This window comes from Neofelis nebulosa, chromosome 8 (genome assembly GCF_028018385.1).
Source record: "Neofelis nebulosa isolate mNeoNeb1 chromosome 8, mNeoNeb1.pri, whole genome shotgun sequence".
Lineage (NCBI taxonomy): Eukaryota > Metazoa > Chordata > Mammalia > Carnivora > Felidae > Neofelis > Neofelis nebulosa.
Window position 1 is genome coordinate 81,957,511 of NC_080789.1, and position 20,650 is coordinate 81,978,160.

Consider the following 20,650-nt stretch of genomic DNA (forward strand, 5'->3'; position numbering starts at 1 on the left):
ATTTAGTTGTAAAATCTTACATGTAGAAGGAAATCTGGATCCTATAGTGAAACTCAGTATAGGATTAAATGCCAAGAATGTACAAATAACACACTCAAGCATTTAATAATATACTATATAGTACTTTCAGTTTTACATATTAAGTGTTAAGAGATTTATGATCAAAGTGTATGATGGGTCATATGCATATTCTTGTGCATATGTTTCATAATACTTTCAATTCTTAAAAGTATATAGAACATTGCAAGTATTCAATATTCAATAAAATTGGGCAGACAGTAGTCACATGACAAATGTCTGAGTTTTTTTCAATGTAAACTTTTTTTTTTTTTTTTTTTTTTTAAATTTTTTTTTCAACGTTTTTTATTTATTTTTGGGACAGAGAGAGACAGAGCATGAACGGGGGAGGGGCAGAGAGAGAGGGAGACACAGAATCGGAAACAGGCTCCAGGCTCCGAGCCATCAGCCCAGAGCCTGACGCGGGGCTCGAACTCACGGACCGCGAGATCGTGACCTGGCTGAAGTCGGACGCTTAACCGACTGCGCCACCCAGGCGCCCCCAATGTAAACTTTTTAATATGAAAATTTAAACTGTATGAACAGGTGGAAAATAAAAAGCAAAAATTTCTTCCCCCTTGTATGTCTCCTACCCGCCCCCCCCCCCATGCCTAGTTGCAAATAGAAGTAACTAGTCTGAACAAATTTCCATATTGTTCTATATTGTGAGGTTTTAGGACCCTTCTCTACAATTCCAAAATCAAAAAGGCTTTGAACACTGAAAGATTTCCCATAATTTATTTGGCAGCAAAATTAGAACCGATCTGGACTTGGCCAAGTCTGACCTGATATGAAGCTAATATTTTATCCTACTCTACCCTCCTAATATTTGTAACAATTCACTCCAGAAATAGATCTTTAAACTTTCATTATGGAAAACTTCCAAAAGATATAAAAGTAGATAATACAACGAAAGATCAATAATTCTTTTCCAAATCTTATTTAATGTATACACCCCAACCTCCTCTCCTCTCCTCCCAGATGTTTTACCATTTAATCTGTAAATACTTCTCAAAGCATAAATACTAATGTAATTGATTATGGGGTGCTGCCCATGATGTAACTAATTGTTCTAAACAAATTAAATTTCAAAACACTATATTTAAATGTTTGGTAGAATTCATCTGGGAACCCATCTGGTCCTGGGCTTTTGTTTGTTGGGATTTTGTTGATCACTGATTCCATTTTATTACTGGTAATGGCTCTGTTCAGATTTTCTGTTTCTTCCTGATTCAGTTTGTAAGACTGTATATTTCTAGGCATTTATCTATTCCAGATTATTCAATTTGTTGGCATACAATTTTTCATGGTAGTTTCTTATATTCCTTTGTAGTGTAGGTTGCAACTTCTCTTTCATTTCTGATTTTGAGTCCTCTCTTTCTTCTTGATGAGTCTGGCTAAAGATTTATCAATTTTGTTTATCTTTCTAAAGAACCAACTTTTAGCTTTGCTGATCTTTTTGTGTTTTTTGTTTTTTGCTTTTTTTTAGTCTCTATTTCATTTATTTCCACTCTAGTCTTTATTATTTCCTTCCTTCTACCAACTTTGGATTTTGCCTTCTTTTTCTAGTTCCTTTACATATAAAGTCACATTGTTTGAGATTTTTCTTGGTTCTTGAGGTAGGCCTGTATCACTATAAACTTCCTTCTTAAAACTACTTTTATTGTATCCCAAAGATTTTGAACTATTGTGTTTCCATTTTCTATTGTTTCTAGTTATTTTTTAATTTCCTCTTTCATTTCTTCATTGATACACTTGTTGTTGAGCACATTGTTTAGCCTCCATGAGTTTGTGTTTTCTCCAGGGTTTTGTTGTTGTAATTGATTTCTACTTTCATATTGTAGTAGTTAGAAATGATGCTTGATATAATTTTAATTTCTTTAAATTTATTGAGAATTCTTTTGTGCACCAGCATGTAATCTATACTTGAGAAGGCTCCATGTGCATCTAATGTGTATTCTGGGGTACCTGGCTGGCTCAGTAGGTTAAACCTCCAACTTTGGCTCAGGTAATGATTTCACGGTTTGTGAGTCTGAGCCCAGTGTCGGGCTCTGTGCTGACAGCTCAGAGCCTGGAGCCTGCTTCAGATTCTGTGTCTCCCTCTCTCTCTCTCTTCCCCTCCTTTCTGTCTGCTCACATGTCTGTCTGTCTGTCTGTCTGTCTCTCTCTCCCAAAAATAAATAAACATTAAAAAATAAATAAAGAAGGGGTGCTTGGGTGGCTCAGTCAGTTGAGTGTCGGACTTTGGGTCAGGTCATGATCTCACAGCTAGTGAGTTCAAGATCCGCATCGGGCACTGTGCTGATAGCTCAGAGCCTGGAGCCTGCTTTAGCTTCTGTATCTCCCTTTCTCTTTGCCCCTAACCCACTTGCAGTCTGTCTTTTTCTCTCTCAAAAATAAATAAACGTTAAAAAAATTTTTTTTTAAATAAATAAAAGAAATGTGTATTCTGCTATTTGGGGATGAGATATTCTGTATATATTTTTTTTATGTCCATCTGGTCTAATGTGTCATTTAGAGTCACTGTTTTCTCATTCACTGATGTCAGTGAAGTGTTAATGTTCCCTACTATTATTGTATTACTGTCAATTTCCCCCTTTATGCCTGCTAATATTTTCTTTATATATTTAGGTGCTTCCATGTGGGGTTTAATAGATATTTACAATCATTATATCCTCTTATTGGATTGATTCCTTTATTATTATGTAACACCCTTCTTTGTTGTTGCTATGGTCTTTGTTTTAAAGTCTATTTTGTCTAATAGAAGTATTACTACCCCAGCGCCTTTTTTTTTCTGCCTCCATTTGAATGGAATCTCTTTCTCCATCCCTTCACTTTCAGTTTGTATGTTTTTAGCTCTGAAGTGAGTTTCTTGTATGCAGCATATAGTTCTAATTTTTTATCTATTGAATCACCTTATGTCTTTTGATTGGAACATCTACATTTAAAGAAATTATTATTTTTTTAATGATTATTTTTGAGAGAAAGAGAGTGAGCAGGGGAGGGGTAGAGAAAGGGGTCAGTGGATCCAAAGCGGGCTCCATCCTGACAGCAGAGAGTCCGATGCAGGGCTCAAACTCATGAACTATGAGATCATGCCCTGAGCCAAAGTCAGATGCTTAACCCACCCAGGTGCCCCTACATTTAAAGTAATTATTGATAAGTATGTACTTATTGCCATTTTGTATCTTCCTTTCTGGTTGTTGTAGTTTTTTGTTTTTTCTTCTTGCTCTTTTCCTGGTGATTTGATGACTTTCTTTAGTGTTATGCTGGGATTCCTTTCTCTTAATTTTTTTGCATATCTTTTATACATTTTTGGCTGCGGTTACTATGAGTTTCACATATAACATCCAATGTATACTATATGAAGTTGATGGTCTCTTAAGTTTGACATTCTAATTTTTTTTTAATATTTATTTTTGAGAGAGAGAGGGAGAGCAAGTAGGGGAGGGGCACAGAGAATGGGAGACAGAGAATCCGAAGTAGGCTCTGCACTGTTAGCACAGAGCCTAACATGGGGCTTGAACTCATAAACCACGAGATCATGACCTGAGTCCAAGTTGGACACCTAAATAACTGAGCCACCCAGGCACCCCTTAAGCTTGACATCCTAAAAGCACTACATTTTTACTCCCACCTTTCATATTTTATGTGTAGGATATCATATTTTATACCTTTTAATTTTTGTATCCCTTAACCAATTTGTTGATATTATTAATTTTATTAATTTTGTTCTTTAACCATCATAGTAGCTTTATATGTAATTGACCTACTACCTTTACTGTGCGTATTTTTTAACCAGTGAAATTTTTTCCTTTCTCAATTTTCTTCTATTTATGGCCTTTTCTGATTAAAAATTTCTCTTCAACATTGCACATAAGGCCAGTTTAGTGGTGGTGAAATCCTTTAATTATGTTTGGGAAACTCTTTATGTCTCCTCAATTCTTATTTTTTTAAAGATTTTTTATGTTTGTTTTATTTTTGAGAGAGACAGATCATGAGTGGAGGAGGGGCAGAGAGAGAGGGAGACACAGAATCTGAAACAGACTTCAGGCTCTGAGTGTCAGCATAGAGCCCAACACGGGGCCTGAACTCGTGAATCATGAGATCATGACCTGAGCCCAAAGTTGTACGCGCAACTGACTGAGCCACCCAGGTATCCCTCTCCTCAATTCTTTTTTTTTTTTTTTTTTTAACGTTTATTTATTTTTGGGACAGAGGGAGACAGAGCATGAACAGGGGAGGGGCAGAGAGAGAGGGAGACACAGAATCGGAAGCAGGCTCCAGGCTCTGAGCTGTCAGCACAGAGCCCTACGCGGGGCTCGAACTCACAGACCGCGAGATCGTGACCTGAGCTGAAGTCGGACGCTTAACCGACTGAGCCACCCAGGCGCCCCTCCCTCTCCTCAATTCTTAATGATAATCTTGCTGAAGAATATCCCTCCCCCCCCTTAAATGTTTCTTTATTTGTTTTGAGAGAGAGAGAGATTGAGACTAGGGGTAGGGCAGAGAGAGAGAATCCCAAGCAGACTGTACGGTCAGTGCAGAGCCTGATGAGGAGCTTGAATCACGAATCATGAGATCATGACATTAGCCAAAATCAAGAGTCAGACAGTTAACCAGCTGAGCCACTCAAGCACCCCTGGGTAGAATACTCTTAGTTGTAGTTTTTTCCTTTCAGCACTTTGAATATATCATACCACTCCCTCTTGACCTGCAAATTTTCTGCTGAAAAATCAGCTGATAACCTTGTGGACTTTTCTTTGTATGTTTCTAGTTGCTTCTCTCGTGCTGCTTTTAAAATCCTCTCTTAACAATTTAAGATGTCAAAAACTAAAGATAAGTGTCATGGTGTGGATTTCTTGGGTTTATCTTATTTGGGGATTTTTTTGCCTTCTTAACCTAGATGTCTGTTTCCTTCCCCAGGTTAGGGAAGTTTTCAGTTACTATTTCTTCAAATAAGTTTTCTGCCCCTTTCTCTCTCTTCTTCTTCTTCTGGGATCCTTATGATGCAAATGTTTGTTCACTTGATATTGTCCAAGAGATCCCTTAACCTGTCCTCATTCTATTTTTATTTTTGTCATTTAGCTTGGATGCTCTCCACTACCTTGTTCTCAAAATTAGTGATCCATTCTTCTGCATCTGCTAATTTACTGCTGATTACCTCTATTATACTTTTCATTTAAGTCATTGTATCCTTTAATTCTGATTATTTTAATATTTTCTGTCAACTTGTTGAAGTTCTCACTAAGTTCATCCACTCTTCTCTCTTGTCCAGTGAGCATCTTGGTGCCCATTACTTTGAACTCTTTATCAGGTAGATTGGTTATCTCCATTTAGTTTTTTGCCTAGGGTTTTGTCTTGTTGTTTTGTTTGGTACACATTTCTGTCTTCTCATTTTTAACTTATTGTTTTTTTCTTCTATGAATTAAGTGGAACAGTTACTTTTCCCAAACTTGAAGGAATGGGCTTGTGTATGGTTGTCCTCTGTGTAGACTATGTGCCTGGTGACTTTCGCTGACTGGTTAGAGCTGTGGCTAGCATGGGTACAGATTCCAGGGCACTCTGAGCTAGGGCTGCCCTGGTGGGATAGCTGGAGCTGATGTGGGCATGGGCCAGTGTAGTCTCAGGGCTCTCTGCACAGAGGGTGCCCTGGCAGGACAGCAGAGAAGAGGCAGTGTAAGCTGGGGGTGCCTGGGGCTCTGGCAGAGTAGCTAAAGATAAGGCAGGGCTGAGTCTGAGGGTCCTGAGGCAGGCACATTGTGAAGATGGCATTCTGATAGGGTGTCTGAAGCTAACGCAGGCACGATCCAAGTGGCCCCAGAGTGCTATGGACCAGAGGTGCCCTAGTAAGTCATATGGAACTGAGGTGGTTCAGGTCTAGAGTATTCTGGGCTGCTCTGTACCCATGTCAGCTTTGCAAGACAGCTGCAGCTATAGTGAGCACTGACCAGGTGTGTTCTGGCATGTGTTATACTGGGACAACCTTGGTGGTACAGCAGGGCTGGTGTGGGCTCGGGGCATGGGGCTCACTGAAGCATTAGGCCACCCAGAATGCCGAACCCTGCTTCCATCCACACTCTCAAGGTGGAGGGGAAATATAAACTGCGGCCACCATCCCCTCTGACCTGGACAAAGTTCCAGCAGTTCCCCTGCTATTTGACAGAGTTCTCGGCTGGTTCTTGTATATTCTAGTTGACCTTTTAACCCATGACTTTTTATGTGCCCCACAGCAGATGATCTGCTCACAGTATCCCTTCTCACTGCTGTTTGCAGTGTCAAGGGTGAGGATTCCCTTTGTTACTGAGTCTCTATTTCTCTCGCTATTCTTTATGTGGTCTCTGTATCTTCAATTGTGCAGAAGCTGTTTAGTCAGCCCTCTGCTCTTCTTCAGGAGAAACTTCTTTATAAATAGGTGTAGATTTGGTGTGTCTGTGGAGGAGGTTAGTTCAGGGTCTTCTAACATCACCCCCTTGGAACAAAATCTCTTCTTTATGATTTTTCTGAATATTTTCTTTTCTCTAGCGTATGTTATTGTAAGAATACAGTATACAATACATCTAACATACAAAATATGTGTTAATTGACCATTTATGTTATTGGTAAGGCTTCTAGTCAACAGTAGGCTATTAGTAGTTAGGCTTTGGAGGAGTCAGAAGTTATACGCGGATGTTTGACTGTGAGGGGTGATATCCCCAACTGCCATATTGTTCAAGGGCCAGCTGTATATATTTTTAACTGTGTGGGGAGGGGTGAGCAATTGTTGAAGGTTTTTGGCCATTTATAATTTTTCTAGTCTACTCTCCAAATTCTTTACTACTTATTTTATTCCCCAAGCTCTTTTTAAAAATTGGTTATGGCTAGTATCCAAAATCTATAAAGAGCTCACCAAACTCCACACCCGAAAAACAAATAATCCAGTGAAGAAATGGGCAGAAAACATGAATAGACACTTCTCTAAAGAAGACATCCGGATGGCCAACAGGCACATGAAAAGATGCTCAACGTCGCTCCTCATCAGGGAAATACAAATCAAAACCACATTCAGATATCACCTCACGCCAGTCAGAGTGGCTAAAATGAACACATCAGGAGACTATAGATGCTGGAGAGGATGTGGAGAAACGGGAACCCTCTTGCACTGTTGGTGGGAATGCAAACTGGTGCAGCCACTCTGGAAAACAGTGTGGAGGTTCCTCAAAAAATTAAAAATAGACCTACCCTATGACCCAGCAATAGCACTGCTAGGAATTTACCCAAGGGATACAGGAGTGCTGATGCATAGGGGCACTTGTACCCCAATGTTTATAGCAGCACTCTCAACAATAGCCAAATTATGGAAAGAGCCTAAATGTCCATCAACTGATGAATGGATAAAGAAATTGTGGTTTATATACACAATGGAGTACTACATGGCAATGAGAAAGAACCAAATATGGCCCTTTGTAGCAACGTGGATGGAACTGGAGAGTGCGATGCTAAGTGAAATAAGCCATACAGAGAAGGACAGATACCATATGTTTTCACTCTTATGTGGATCCTGAGAAACTTGGCAGAAGTCCATGGGGGAGGGGAAGAAAAAAAAAAAAAGAGGTTAGAGTGGGAGAGAGCCAAAGCATAAGAGACTCTTAAAAACTGAGAACAGGGGCGCCTGGGTGGCGCAGTCGGTTAAGCGTCCGACTTCAGCCAGGTCACGATCTCATGGTCCGTGAGTTCGAGCCCCGCGTCAGGCTCTGGGCTGACGGCTCGGAGCCTGGAGCCTGTTTCCGATTCTGTGTCTCCCTCTCTCTCTGCCCCTCCCCCGTTCATGCTCTGTCTCTCTCTGTCCCAAAAATAAATAAAAAACGTTGAAAAAAAAATTAAAAAAAAAAAAAAAAAACTGAGAACAAACTGAAGGCTGATAGGGGGTGAGAGGGAGGGGAGGGTGGGTGATGAGTATTGAGGAGGGCACCTTTTGGGATGAGCACTGGGTGTCGTATGGAAACCAATTTGACAATAAATTTCATATATTGAAAAAAAAATTACACTTCAGTTAAAAAAAAATGAATAAAATTAAAAAAATTCTTTAATAACTTTATTATTTATACCCTATATAAACTTTAATATAAATAAAGGTTAATAAAGTTATAAAGTTTATTTATAAAGTTTAAATGAAGTTTAATAATGTTATACTATCAAACTTCTATAGTAAGATATATTCATTTTATCACCGGGAACACACATTTTCTGCAATTTATTATTTACCTTTTTCAGAATGGTTATTATGCTTAAGTTTTGAGTTTTTATATAATTAACTTTTTTCTTTATGAATTATAGATTTTTTGTGATGTTTAGAAAGGAGTTTCTAAACTAAGATTATAAAAATCCATACCTGTGTTCTTGATACACTTCTTACAGTTTTTATTTTTTTAAGTTTATTTCTTTATTTTGAGGGGGGAAGGGGCAGAAAGAGAGGAGAGAGAGAGAGAATCCCAAGCAGGCTCTGACAGCAGAGCTCTGACATGGGGCTGGAACCCACGAACCATGAGATCATGACCTGAGCTGAAGTTGGCCCGCTTAACCAACTGAGCCACCCAGGTGCCCCATATAATACTTAACCTTTTTTTGTTGCTACTATAAAAATGATCTTCTCTTCCATTATGTTATTGAACTGGTTATTGTTTGAATATAGGAAACTTATTGATTTTTGAATACTGGTTTTATAAGTATAATAATTTCACTTGTGAAGATATTTGCAGCAATAAAACATTACCTTTGTAAGTCCAGGGCTTCATTTACAAGATCTGTTCCAATACTACCAGGGCCAAGTACTATTCCAGTAGACATTCCAGGTACATTAATATAAGATGGTTTTGAGGATTCTAAATAATAACAAAAGGGAAAATCCAATTGAAGACTTCTAAAAAGTTATGTATAACTTTGGTTAATATGTTTATCTCAATTCAAATACATTTCCCATTTTCCTTTTTAAAAGAAACAGACTAGCTACATCCTAAAATATTAGAAATATTTATGCTTGCATTACAAACATAACTCATGATGGCTTAAGACGTGTATGAAGAATGATAGGAGTCAAATGTGTAGAACATCATTGAGGGTATAATCATGACCTGTAACCCTTGAGCACAGACAGTTCCTTCCCATTTTAATCTCCACACTGAAGCCAGAGTAATACTGCTTTATTTTTAATATTCCTTCATATTTCTGTTTTTATTTATACAAGTAATAGAATAAAATATTCTTGTGGTGAAAAGCCAAGATAAGCAAAAACTCCCCATTAATACTTTTCATTAATTTGCTCAACAGATATGTATTGAGTGCCACAAACTACAAGGAACTATGCTAGCCACTAGATAGATAATGGATAAAATACCATTCCTACTCTTGAAGAACTCGATCAAGGGGCAGACCAGATGAACAAACAACTAATTGCAATACAGTGTAAGAGTATAATGGAAGGGTAATCAAAGAATTGTAGAAATTCTAAGGAGGATAACTTTAGCCCTACAAGTCTTTGCAATATTACCTTGAAATCTTTCCCTCTCCAAGACAGAAAAAGATGGTAACAATAACAACACTCCTAGTAATAAATCCCCATCATTTAAAACCAAGCTTACCTTCTGATAATTGAGAGCTGCAAGGAAGTAACGATGCTTCTCTAACCTCACTATGTCCCCTAGAATGAAGAAACACCATAGGTGATTTTTTTTTTTTAGGTGAAGGAAATTGTTAAATAAGTAGAGCTTTAATGTAGTGGCTTTATTAGTTCTTGACCTTTTTGTTTTATATATACTTATTGTTAATGTCACCACTAGAGATCAAAGTATTTATGTGCTAAGTACCAGGACATTTGCTAAATGTCCTATTACCCTATAAGGTACATTTTCTCAGTTACAAACTCTCGGTTTGTATACTAATGATAAGAAGGCAAGGATTATTGGAATGATAAACAGGGGATAGTGCTGGAATGCCAAGCTTTGGGGGCCTTTTAAAAACCCAAGTATAGTAGATCAGGAAACAGAATTGGGTTAATGTTACAGCAATTACAATGAAAAACTTACAGAAAAATAATGATACTTAAAATGGGCTATGCTATCCTATTAAGCAAAGCAGGGAAAGTTGTTCTTCCTTTAAGTTAGCTGACACAGACATAGCCAGGGTTTGGCAAGCAGTGCTTAGGCTGGATTTGTGCTTATCCCTCGGCCAAATATTCCTACACAATCACATGTAGTACCTCAGGCTTAGAAGATGTCTATAAAAATGATCTGTGGGACAAAACAATTTCTTACGATGATATATAGTTGAAAGCTACAACCACATCATTTATTGGAAGGTCATGACAAGGCCATGAAAGGTAGGAAGAAAGAACTTAAATGCATTTACTATCACATTTTATACCAAGCAAAAAGAAATGTATTCCAAAAGGGAAAACTTTCAGCCTAATTCTGAGAAGTAACGCCAATCAACAGTGAATGAATTACAAAAAGTATGTACTGAAGTTATAAAGCCAGATGATCATGCAACTTTAATGGTTTAGCAAGACAAGAAAAGACATGACACTTATTTGAAATCAACATAAAGGTCTTAACAACATAAAAGTTACTTACAAAACTAAATTGTTGACAGACACAATATATTCCAGTTCTTTGGTCCAAGGATTTGTGAAACTAAACCACTGGCTTTTTAAAGTTACAAAAGAGCCATCTTTCTTTCTGAACTTGTATGAATCTGTAAAGATTTTCTCTTTACTCTGTAGAACTTAACAAGAAAGGATAATAATCAGCATAACGGTCTACTGATACATAAATCAATCCCTTGAGGGTTAATTCAAGTTTCAGATTTCACAGGAATGAAAAATGAGTTGAAGCTATAATTAAAAAGTACCAAAAAAATTACCCTACTCAATGCCTACCTGCTTTGTGCTTGTCAGTCAAATTACTATGGTCATCCTGATGAAAATATTCATAACAAGAAGTTCCCAAAAGTTCCTGAGGCAGGTATCCTAAAATTGCTGTTGCCCTGGTTTTAAAATCGAAAATAAACTTCAGATTGGTGAATGCATTCCCTTCCAGAGACTGTAGGTCCACATACAGTCACAATAGTGGGAAAGTGACAGGGGATGAGTAAGCCATATGCATCACCGGGCCCCCCCTTTGGCTGCCCTAGACCCAGGCTAGAATGGACATCCCCCCCAGCCCAGGGTAGACTCTTTTTACCATTCACCAATAAAATTGTGGCCACAGACCATGCTCAGTTTCTGCACCACTGGCTCAGAAATATTCCAAGTTTATTTTTTGACTTGAACAAAATTATGCACATATCCACATTCTTTTTTCATTTAAACTTATTTCCTGTTCTGAAGCCTTAACAATCTAGCAGTACTATCAAGGCACATCTTTAATAGCCTTAAGTATCCCATTGAATGCTAATCATTATGGCAATAAATAAATGTTCACCTTTGGTCCACATAGACAAACTTCCCATTCATTGCAAACCGGGTTATAAATTCAGTTGGTTTCACTTTAATCTCTCCACTGTTCTGTGGTACAATATATGGATGTAACCTTCCAATGGCAACAAGGCAGGTAAAATTACTACTGTCTTTCTTACTGTCCTTTTCTTCTTCCATTCCAACAATATTTGGAGGCCAGCTTCTCAAGTAACCAGTGCAATGGATAGTACAGAATTTTCTATGATCTAATTCAAAAGTTAAAAAAAAAAAAGAACATTTGTGTTATTATGAATAAACTCTTAAGTTTCTTTGACATTTATAATAGTTATAATTGTGCTATAAAGTATTCTTGATGCTAAAATACGAAAGGGGAAAGGTATTACATTGAAAAGAAATCATCAATTACATTTAATAACCTTATTCTTAATGGGTTATTTTTCTCATCAACTAAATTATACATACTACAATAAAAAGTTAAAGATTACTTAGGTCTAAATAGGCCTGTAGCTAAGTATATTTCCAAGTCAGTTTTTAAAAAAATTTTTTTAATGTTTATTTCTGAGACAGAGAGAGAGCATGAGTGGGGGAGGGGCAGAGAGAGAGGGAGACACAGAATCCGAAACAGGCTCCAGGCTCTGAGCCGTCAGCACAGAGCCCAACGTCGGGCTTGAACTCACAAACCGTAAGGTCATGACCTGAGCTGAAGTCGGTCACTCAACTGACTGAGCCACCCAGGCGCCCCTCCAAGTCAGTTTTTTAAATAACAGTTGGGGCGCCTGGATGGCTCAGTCGGTTAAGCGTCCGACTTCGGCTCAGGTCACGATCTCGCGGTCCATGAGTTCGAGCCCTGCGTCGGGCTCTGGGCTGATGGCTCAGAGCCTGGAGCCTGCTTCTGATTCTCTGTCTCCCTCTCTCTCTGCCCCTCCCCCGTTCATGCTCTGTCTCTCTCTGTCTCAAAAATAAATAAAAACGTTAAAAATTTTTTTTTTAAATAACAGCAATTCACATCTGTTAGAAAAACTTAAACTTCAAGCTCGCTTGCTCTTAACCACAAAGGTACTATTTTTGGCTTACTAACTTTTTGGTATAATTCATATTCAAAAATTTATACAAGACAGCATACATTCTTAAATTTCTTATGTTAGCACTTATACTGATTAATAGATATCTATGGTTATAGTAGATTATAAAAAATAGAGAACATTTGGAGAAATTCATAAAAGGTATAAAAATAAAATTTGATTTGATTTCACTTTTCAGAAAATTCTCAATTAACTCATAGGAAAAGACTTAACAGGCCCAATCAAAATAACAAAGAATTGGAGCTGTCACCACAGAGCCTGACATTGGGCTCGGACCCACGAACCAAGAGATCATGACCTGAGCCCAAAGTTGGACGCCTAACCAACTGAGCCAGCCAGGTGACCCTTAAATGTTTATTTTTGAGAGACAGAGAGTGAGCACGTGCATTTGTGCAGGGGAGGGGCAGAGAAAGAGAAGATGACAGAGATTCTGAAGCAGCCTCTGAGCTGTCAGCACAGAGCCTGACGCAGGGCTCAAACTCATGGAACCATGAGATCATGAACTGAGCCGAAGTCGGAGGCTTAACCAACTGAGCTACCCAGGTGCCCTTCAAATATCAGGAAATTCTTAAAACAATGAGATACAACACTGCAATACTGCATAAAAGATAAGCAGTATACAGATTATGGCAACTCACACACAAAAAACCAATTTACAGGTTAAAAGAGAAGGGAGGGGAAAGCCTGGTAAAAATTATTTAAAACAGTTGTTTGTGATAAGAATTACAAAAAACCAGAACACTCATTGTTTTAAATCAGCACTATTTGGTAAGACTGTTATTACAACAAATCTTAAAAAAGAATTTTTTTTTAACAGAAGATGATACGGGCTGTCTTGTAAGACAGCACCTAACAGTAAGAGCAAAGACTTGGAGAACACTTCTTGTGCCATGCTGTTTTAAGTGCTTTAGATGTATAATTAATTCTAATAGCCCAGTGGTGTTCCTATATTAGCACCACTGTCTCAGGAAACTGAGTTAATGCCAAAGTCACAGCAGAAAAGGGTGGAGCTGTGAGTGCTCTGTCTTAGAAGGTGTTCAAACATGAGTTGTCTGGGTGACGGAGGGGGAGGAATACAAAAAGGTGTTTCAGTCAGAGGGAACAGCCAGTGTAAACCCAGAGCAGAGAGTGTCAGATGTGGGTGAAGGCATGGTCTGTGATGGGGGCGTGGCTTGACAACAAAGCAGGGAACAGATAGATTTAGCTCTTGTAAACCGTGTATAGGACATTGTACTCATCACCTATCAGACATCACCTCCTCCATGGTCCACAGATGCCTTAAATTATAAGTTGTCTCTTCTATTCTCAATCCAGATATTTCCTTTAATTTTTTTTTGTTTCAGGTGTACAACACAGTGATTCCACAAGTTTAAACATTATGCTATACTCACAAGTAGCTACCATCTGTCACCATACAATGCTCTTACAATATCATTGACTGTGTTCCTTATACTGTGCCTTTTATTCCATGACTTATTTGTTCCAAGACTGGAAGCCTGTATTTTCCACTCCCTTTCATTCATTTTGTCTGATAACCTCAACCCAACTTAAAAATGGGCAAAAGACCTAAATAGACGTTTTTCCAAAGAAGACCTAAAGATGGCCAACAGACACATGAAAAGATGCTCAGCATCACTAATCATCAGGGAAATGCAAATCCAAAGCACAATGAGATGCCACCTCACATCTGTCAGAATAGCTAGAATCAAAAACCTAAGAAATAACAAGTGTTGGTGAGGATGTGGAGAAAAAGGAACCTTCATACACTGTTGGTGGGAATGCAAATTGGTACAGCCACTGTAGAAAACAGTATGTTTTTCAAAACCTTAAAAACAGAAGCACCATATGATCTAGTTAATTTCACTGCTTACCCAATGGAAAAAAAATACTTATTTGAAAGGATATATGTGCCCCATGTTCACCGCAGCATTATTTACAATAGCCAAGATATGGAAGCAACCTAAGTGTCCATCAATAGATGAATGGATAAGGAAGATGTGAGATACACACACACACACACACACACACACACACACACACTGGAATATTATGCAGCCAAACCACATCTTTATCACTTACTCTCTATTCTGCTTATTGGCACCATAATCAACCCAAGTAGTTAAATGACAAACCTGGGAATCCTACCAAGTTCTTTCTTTATAACATCCAAGATACCATAAAGGAATTATGGTAAGTGGTAAAAACAAGGTTTTTATTAATATTAAAACTAGATAGCAGTCAAAAGTAAAAAAGCTTATATACACTGAGTCTGGCATTTCTGATGACACTAGCTTGCAAATTTACAAATGATACTAACTAAAAATATTCTATTCAACTAAAAATGTAGGTTTAAAAAAGTGTAACATTCATATGGAATTTCATCACACAGAACCTCGCATTTTGCTTTGATTCTTCTCTAACAACAGGGTTGCCAACCAAATTTCCAACTTAATCTGTCTCACAATCCTCACTGTGAATATTTATTCATTGACACATTTTTAGTTGGGATTATGTAATTCCATCCACTGTAATCCATTCAATCAATTATCTAAGGTATTGTTTTAATCCCATAAAAAACCTCTTATTTCAAGAATTCTTTAGATTTTTACCTAAATATTGGGGTCATCAGCCCCAATCCTCATCAAACTATTTACATCAGCTCCAAAGGGCAGATTCAAGTATAGCCTACTCCATGATTTTTGAAGAGGGAGGAAATTTTATATTAACCCAAACACTGTCTTCGTTTACAGGACATCTTTTCAAAATCCTTTGTGAAAATTTTCTTCAGATTGAGGGCTAGGTCTCTCAGCTTGATATCTTGCTGTCTTGGGTTAAATTCTCACAGAAGCAGAGCCTGAGACAAGGATTCTGGTACAAGAAGCATATATGAGAGGTGATCCCAGGAACACTGGTAGGGAAGTAGGATGAGACAGGGTAGAGGAGGAAGCTAATAAAAGACATGTTCTCTAGCAAGTTGCCACTTTGGAAAACCAACATTATATCTGGGGGGGGGGGTATTTGGGAAATAAAAATGTAGAACAAGAGCCTCAGAACTAAGTAATCTGAAGGAGAAGAGAGCTAGGAAGTTTATCCATCAGCTCCCTTTAGGCATTGGATGAGGGATGCTCACAGGCAGCATTCATTCCCTAGCACTTGAGGTCTGCCCCTAGCTAGTATGGGCAGAACTGTCTCTAAATAAGGGAGAAGGTCTAGTAGAGTCTAACAGAGGTTCGACATTGGAAACAAGGTGCCATGCCCTTGAAGTGGTAGGTGCTAAGAGGACAGGTCGTGGTGTACTGATGGCATCTGCCACACTTACACAAGGAGCCAATGGGATTCTGGGTGTACTCCTGCATGGTATCTTATTAGGTTCGAGAAACACCCAAGATATTTGGTGGTAGCCATCCGTTCTGCATCAGCCCTTGACTTCACGAGCAGAGACACATGAATATTCCTATCTTACAAGCTTTTTCAAAGTATGAATCTGTAACATTTATGTTGGAATCAGGCAGAAATAATGTTTTTAATGTCAATCTGGCTTATTTTTTAAAAAGTTTTTATTATGGAAAATCTCAAACACACAAAATCAGAACATTACAATGAAACCTCACTAGAGTGTGTCATAGCCAATCATGAGAAATGGCTTTTCCATAAATCTTAAGTTCAGTTTCAAAAATTAGCATAAAAAGGCTACTTCCTAGTGACTCTTTTAAATTAAAGTATAACTAGGGGCACCTGTGTGGCTCAGTTGGTTAAGCTTCTGACTCTTGATTTTGGTTCAGGTCATGATCTCATGGTTCATGGGGCTGCATCGGGCTCTGCACTAATAGCAAGAAGCCTGCTTGGGATTCTCTCCCCCCCCCCCCCCCGCCCCTCCCCTGCTTGTGCTCTCTCTCTCTCAAAATAAATAAACATTTTTTAAACTTTTAAGTGTAACTAAAACATGGAGGCAAGAGATCAGTGGTTGCCAGGGGTGGTGGCAGGGGGTAAGAGGAGATGAATAGGGCAGAACACAGTGGATTTCAGTGCAGTGAGACTACTCTGTATATATTTTTCTAAACCGTTTTTTAATGTTTATTTATTTTGAGGGAAAGAGAGAGTGAGCGGGGGAGGGGTAGAGAGAAGAAGAGAGAATCTTAAGCAGGCTCCACGCTGTCAGTGCAGAGCCTGGCATGGGGCTCAAACTCACAAACCTGAGATCATGACCTGAGCCTAAATCAAGAGTCAGATGCTTAACCAACTGAGCCACCCAAGCGTCCCTACTCTGTATGATATTATAATGATGGATACATGTCATTATATATTCGTCTAAACCCACAGAATATACAAAACCAAGAGTGAACCCCAAGGTAACTGTGGACTTTGGGTGATTATGATGATGATGTGTCAATGTAGGTTAATCCTTGGTAACAAATGTACTATTTTGGTGGGAAAGGTTGGTAATGGGGGAGGTGTGTGCATGTGTGGGGGTAGGACTACAAGGAAAATCTCTGTCCCTCCTTTTTTTTTTTTTAATATGAAATTTATTGTCAAATTGGTTTCCATACAACACCCAGTGCTCATCCCAACAGGTGCCCTCCTCAATGCCCATCACCCACCCTTCCCTCCCTCCCACCCCCCATCAACCCTCAGTTTATTCTCAGTTTTTAAGAGTCTCTTATGGTTTGGCTCTCTCCCTAACTATTTTTTTCCTTCTCCTCCCCCAAGGTCTTCTGTTAAGTTTCTCAGGATCCACATAAGAGTGAAAACATATGGTATCTGTCTTTCTCTGTATGACTTTTTTCACTGGAACCCTCCAGTTCCATCCACATTGCTACAAAAGGCCATATTTCATTCTTTCTCATTGCCACGTAGTATTCCATTGTGTATATAAACCACAATTTCTTTATCCATTCATCAGTTGATGGACATTTAGGCTCTTTCCATGATTTGGCTATTGTTGAAAGTGCTGCTATAAACATTAGGGTACAAGTGTCCCTATGCATCAGCACTCCTGTATCCCTTGGGTAAATTCCTAGCAGTGCTATTGCTGGGTCATAGGGTAGGTCTATTTTTAATTTTCTGAGGAACCTCCACACTGTTTTCCACAGCAGCTGCACCAGTTTGCATTCCCACCAACAGGGCAAGAGGGTTCCCGTTTCTCCACATCCTCTCCAGCATCTATAGTCTCCTGATGTGTTCATTTTGGCCACTCTGACGGGCGTGAGGTGATATCTGAATGTGGTTTTGATTTGTATTTCCCTGATGAGAAGCGACGTTGAGCATCTTTTCATGTGCCTGTTGGCCATCCGGATGTCTTCTTTAGAGAAGTATCTATTCATGTTTTCTGCCCATTTCTTCACTGGATTATTTGTTTTTCGGGTGTGGAGTTTGGTGAGCTCTTTATAGATTTTGGATACTAGCCCTTTGTCCGATATGTCATTTGCAAATATCTTTTCCCATTCCGTTGGTTGCCTTTTAGTTTTGTTGATTGTTTCCTTTGCTGTGCAGAAACTTTTTATCTTTGTGAGGTCCCAATAGTTCATTTTTGCTTTTAATTCCCTTGCCTTTGGGGATGTGTCAAGTAAGAAACTGCTGCGGCTGATGTCGGAGAGGTTTTTCCCTGCTTTCTCCTCTAGGGTTTTGATGGTTTCCTGTCTCACATTCAGGTCCTTATCCATTTTGAGTTTGTTTTTCTGAATGGTGTAAGAAAGTGGTCTAGTTTCATCCTTCTGCATGTGGCTGTCTAGTTCTCCCGGCACCATTTGTTAAAGAGACTGTCTTTTTTCCATTGGATATTCTTTCCTGCTTTGTCAAAGATTAGTTGGCCATACTTGGTCTCTATTCTATTACATTGGTCTGTGTCTATTTTTGTGCCAATACCATGCTGTCTTGATGACAAAGCAAACCTCCTGCTTTGGTCTTCTTCTTCAATATTACTTTGGCTATTCAAGGTCTTTTGTGGTTCCATACAAATTTTAGGATTGCTTGTTCTAGCTTCAAAAAGAATGCTGGTGCAATTTTGACTTGGATTGCATTGACTGTGTAGATTGCTTTGGGTAGTATTGACATTTTAACAATATTTATTCTTCCAATCCATGAGCACAGAATTTTTTTCCATTTCTTTGCATCTTCTTCGATTTCCTTCATAAGCTCTGCATAGTTTTCAGCATACAGATGTTTTACATCTTTGGTTAGGTTTATTCCTAGGTATTTTATGATTCAGGTGAAATTGTGAATGGGATCAGTTTCTTCATTTGTCTTTCTGTTGCTTTATTAGTGTGTAAGAATGCAACTGATTTCTGTACATTAATTTTGTATCCTGCGACTTTGCTGAATTCATGTGTCAGTTCTACAGGACTTCCATCCCTCCTTTTCAATTTCGCTGTAAACCTAAAACTGCTCTAAAAATAGTCTTAATAATTTAAAAGCTTAAATGTAAGTGATGTGTCATGGTAAACACGAAGAAAAACACCTTTAGTATGAGCTTTCCTCATTAATAGGAAGTGATCTTAAAACATAATCCCATGGGCTAATTATTACCGGAAAGAACATTTAGAAGCAACTATAAAATATAAAAATAGATTTTTTAATATTTTTATAAAATAAAATTGTATTTTTATTCGATTTTGTGTTTGTAAAATATAATTATTTCATTCGATACTCTCCTTGGCTAAGGTAGAATACAGGTGTGGGAACCCACCCACACATGTGGCCAATCAAGGTTCAATTTTGCAGTTACCTTATCCTGACCCAGTTATCTGTCTACATGTCTGTCTACATTCAGTTGTCCTCAAACCAGGCACTGCAAGGAAAGGCCATACAATTGTTAACACATGGCCTTACTATTCCTTAGGTCAAATTAGCCGTATGCCTTTGGCACAGAGTTCTGGAATATTAAGTGAATATTTGGTTCAAGTGCTTGAGCAGATTAAAAAGTCTCTTTTGAAACGATATTTGATTCTGACTGCAGGCATCCGTGTGTGGGCAGGAATACATTCCCACCACAAAAGCCAACCCCTTTGCTGTGTGTCTGCTGCACACATCTAGAATGCATCTCTTTCATTAGTAACCTTTTGACATCTAGGAAGCTGCTTTCGTAGGTAGCATGGCATGGTGGGAAGAATACAGATTTTAAAGCCATGTTCATGATTCTGCCACTTTCTATGTGACTTTAGACAAATTACCTAGCCTTTGAAGGCTTCAGTTTCTTCGTGTGCAAGATGAAGACGGTTTGCACAGGATTATTATTCAGATTAAATTAGGCATTTACTCAAAGTGGCATAGAGTTTTTTTTTTTTTTAATTAAAAAAAATTTTTTTTAACATTTTATTTATTTTTGAGACAGGGAGGGACAGAGCATGAACAGGGGAGGGTCAGAGAGAGGGAGACACAGAATCCGAAACAGGCTCCAGGCTCTGAGCCATCAGCCCAGAGCCCGACGCGGGGCTCGAACTCACGGACCGAGAGATCATGACCTGAGCCGAAGTTGGCCACTTAACCGACTGAGCCACCCAGGCGCCCCATCAAAGTGGCATAGAGATTTTAAATAATTACTGATTTTCTTGCTGAAGAAGAGAATTTTATTTTGTCCTCCTTCTTTCGGAGGCACAAATAATGGCTTCCATTTATCAAGTATCTACTAGGAGCCAAGTGCAGCATCAGCCACATGTAATCCTAACTCCTGTGAGGTGGTATTATTCTTACGCCCACTGGATCAGTCTGCGAGGGCTGCGATAACAAAATACATAGACTGGGTAGCTTAAACAACAGAAATTTATTTTCTCACAGTTCTGGAGGCTAGAAGTCCAATACAAAAGTACTGGCAGGTTTGGTTTCCCTGAGGCCTCTCTCTCTGGCTTGTAGATGGCTCACTTCTCACTGTCTCCATAGGGCCCCTTCTCTGTGTGTGCACGTCCCTGGTGTCTCTGCCTCTTCTTATGTGGAAACTGGCCAAACGGGATTAGGGGTCCACTCCATAACCTCATTTGACCTTAATTACCTCTTTAAAATCTCTCTCTCTAAATATATTCTTCAAATATTGAGGAATTTGCTTCCAGTTGCACAGGTGTTCAACAGC

The 20,650-nt window shown here is 38.7% G+C and overlaps 1 protein-coding gene and 1 long non-coding RNA gene across 12 annotated transcripts in view; one reads left to right on the forward strand and one right to left on the reverse strand.

Moving 5' to 3' along the window:
- The window catches only part of LOC131519833 (uncharacterized), a 110,608-nt gene that overhangs the window by 54,160 nt on the left and 35,798 nt on the right, over positions 1-20,650 (forward strand). The window lies entirely within an intron of this gene.
- BMAL2 (basic helix-loop-helix ARNT like 2) overlaps positions 1-20,650 on the reverse strand; it is a 132,233-nt gene that overhangs the window by 6,794 nt on the left and 104,789 nt on the right. For all 11 annotated transcript variants that reach the window (XM_058743272.1, XM_058743267.1, XM_058743273.1 and 8 more), the window contains 5 exons: positions 11,514-11,754; positions 10,970-11,076; positions 10,665-10,815; positions 9,675-9,733; positions 8,810-8,918 (listed from right to left, as the gene is read on the reverse strand). In XM_058743272.1, the coding sequence (XP_058599255.1) occupies positions 8,810-8,918; positions 9,675-9,733; positions 10,665-10,815; positions 10,970-11,076; positions 11,514-11,754 (667 nt within the window). The remainder of the gene's footprint in view (positions 1-8,809; positions 8,919-9,674; positions 9,734-10,664; positions 10,816-10,969; positions 11,077-11,513; positions 11,755-20,650) is intronic.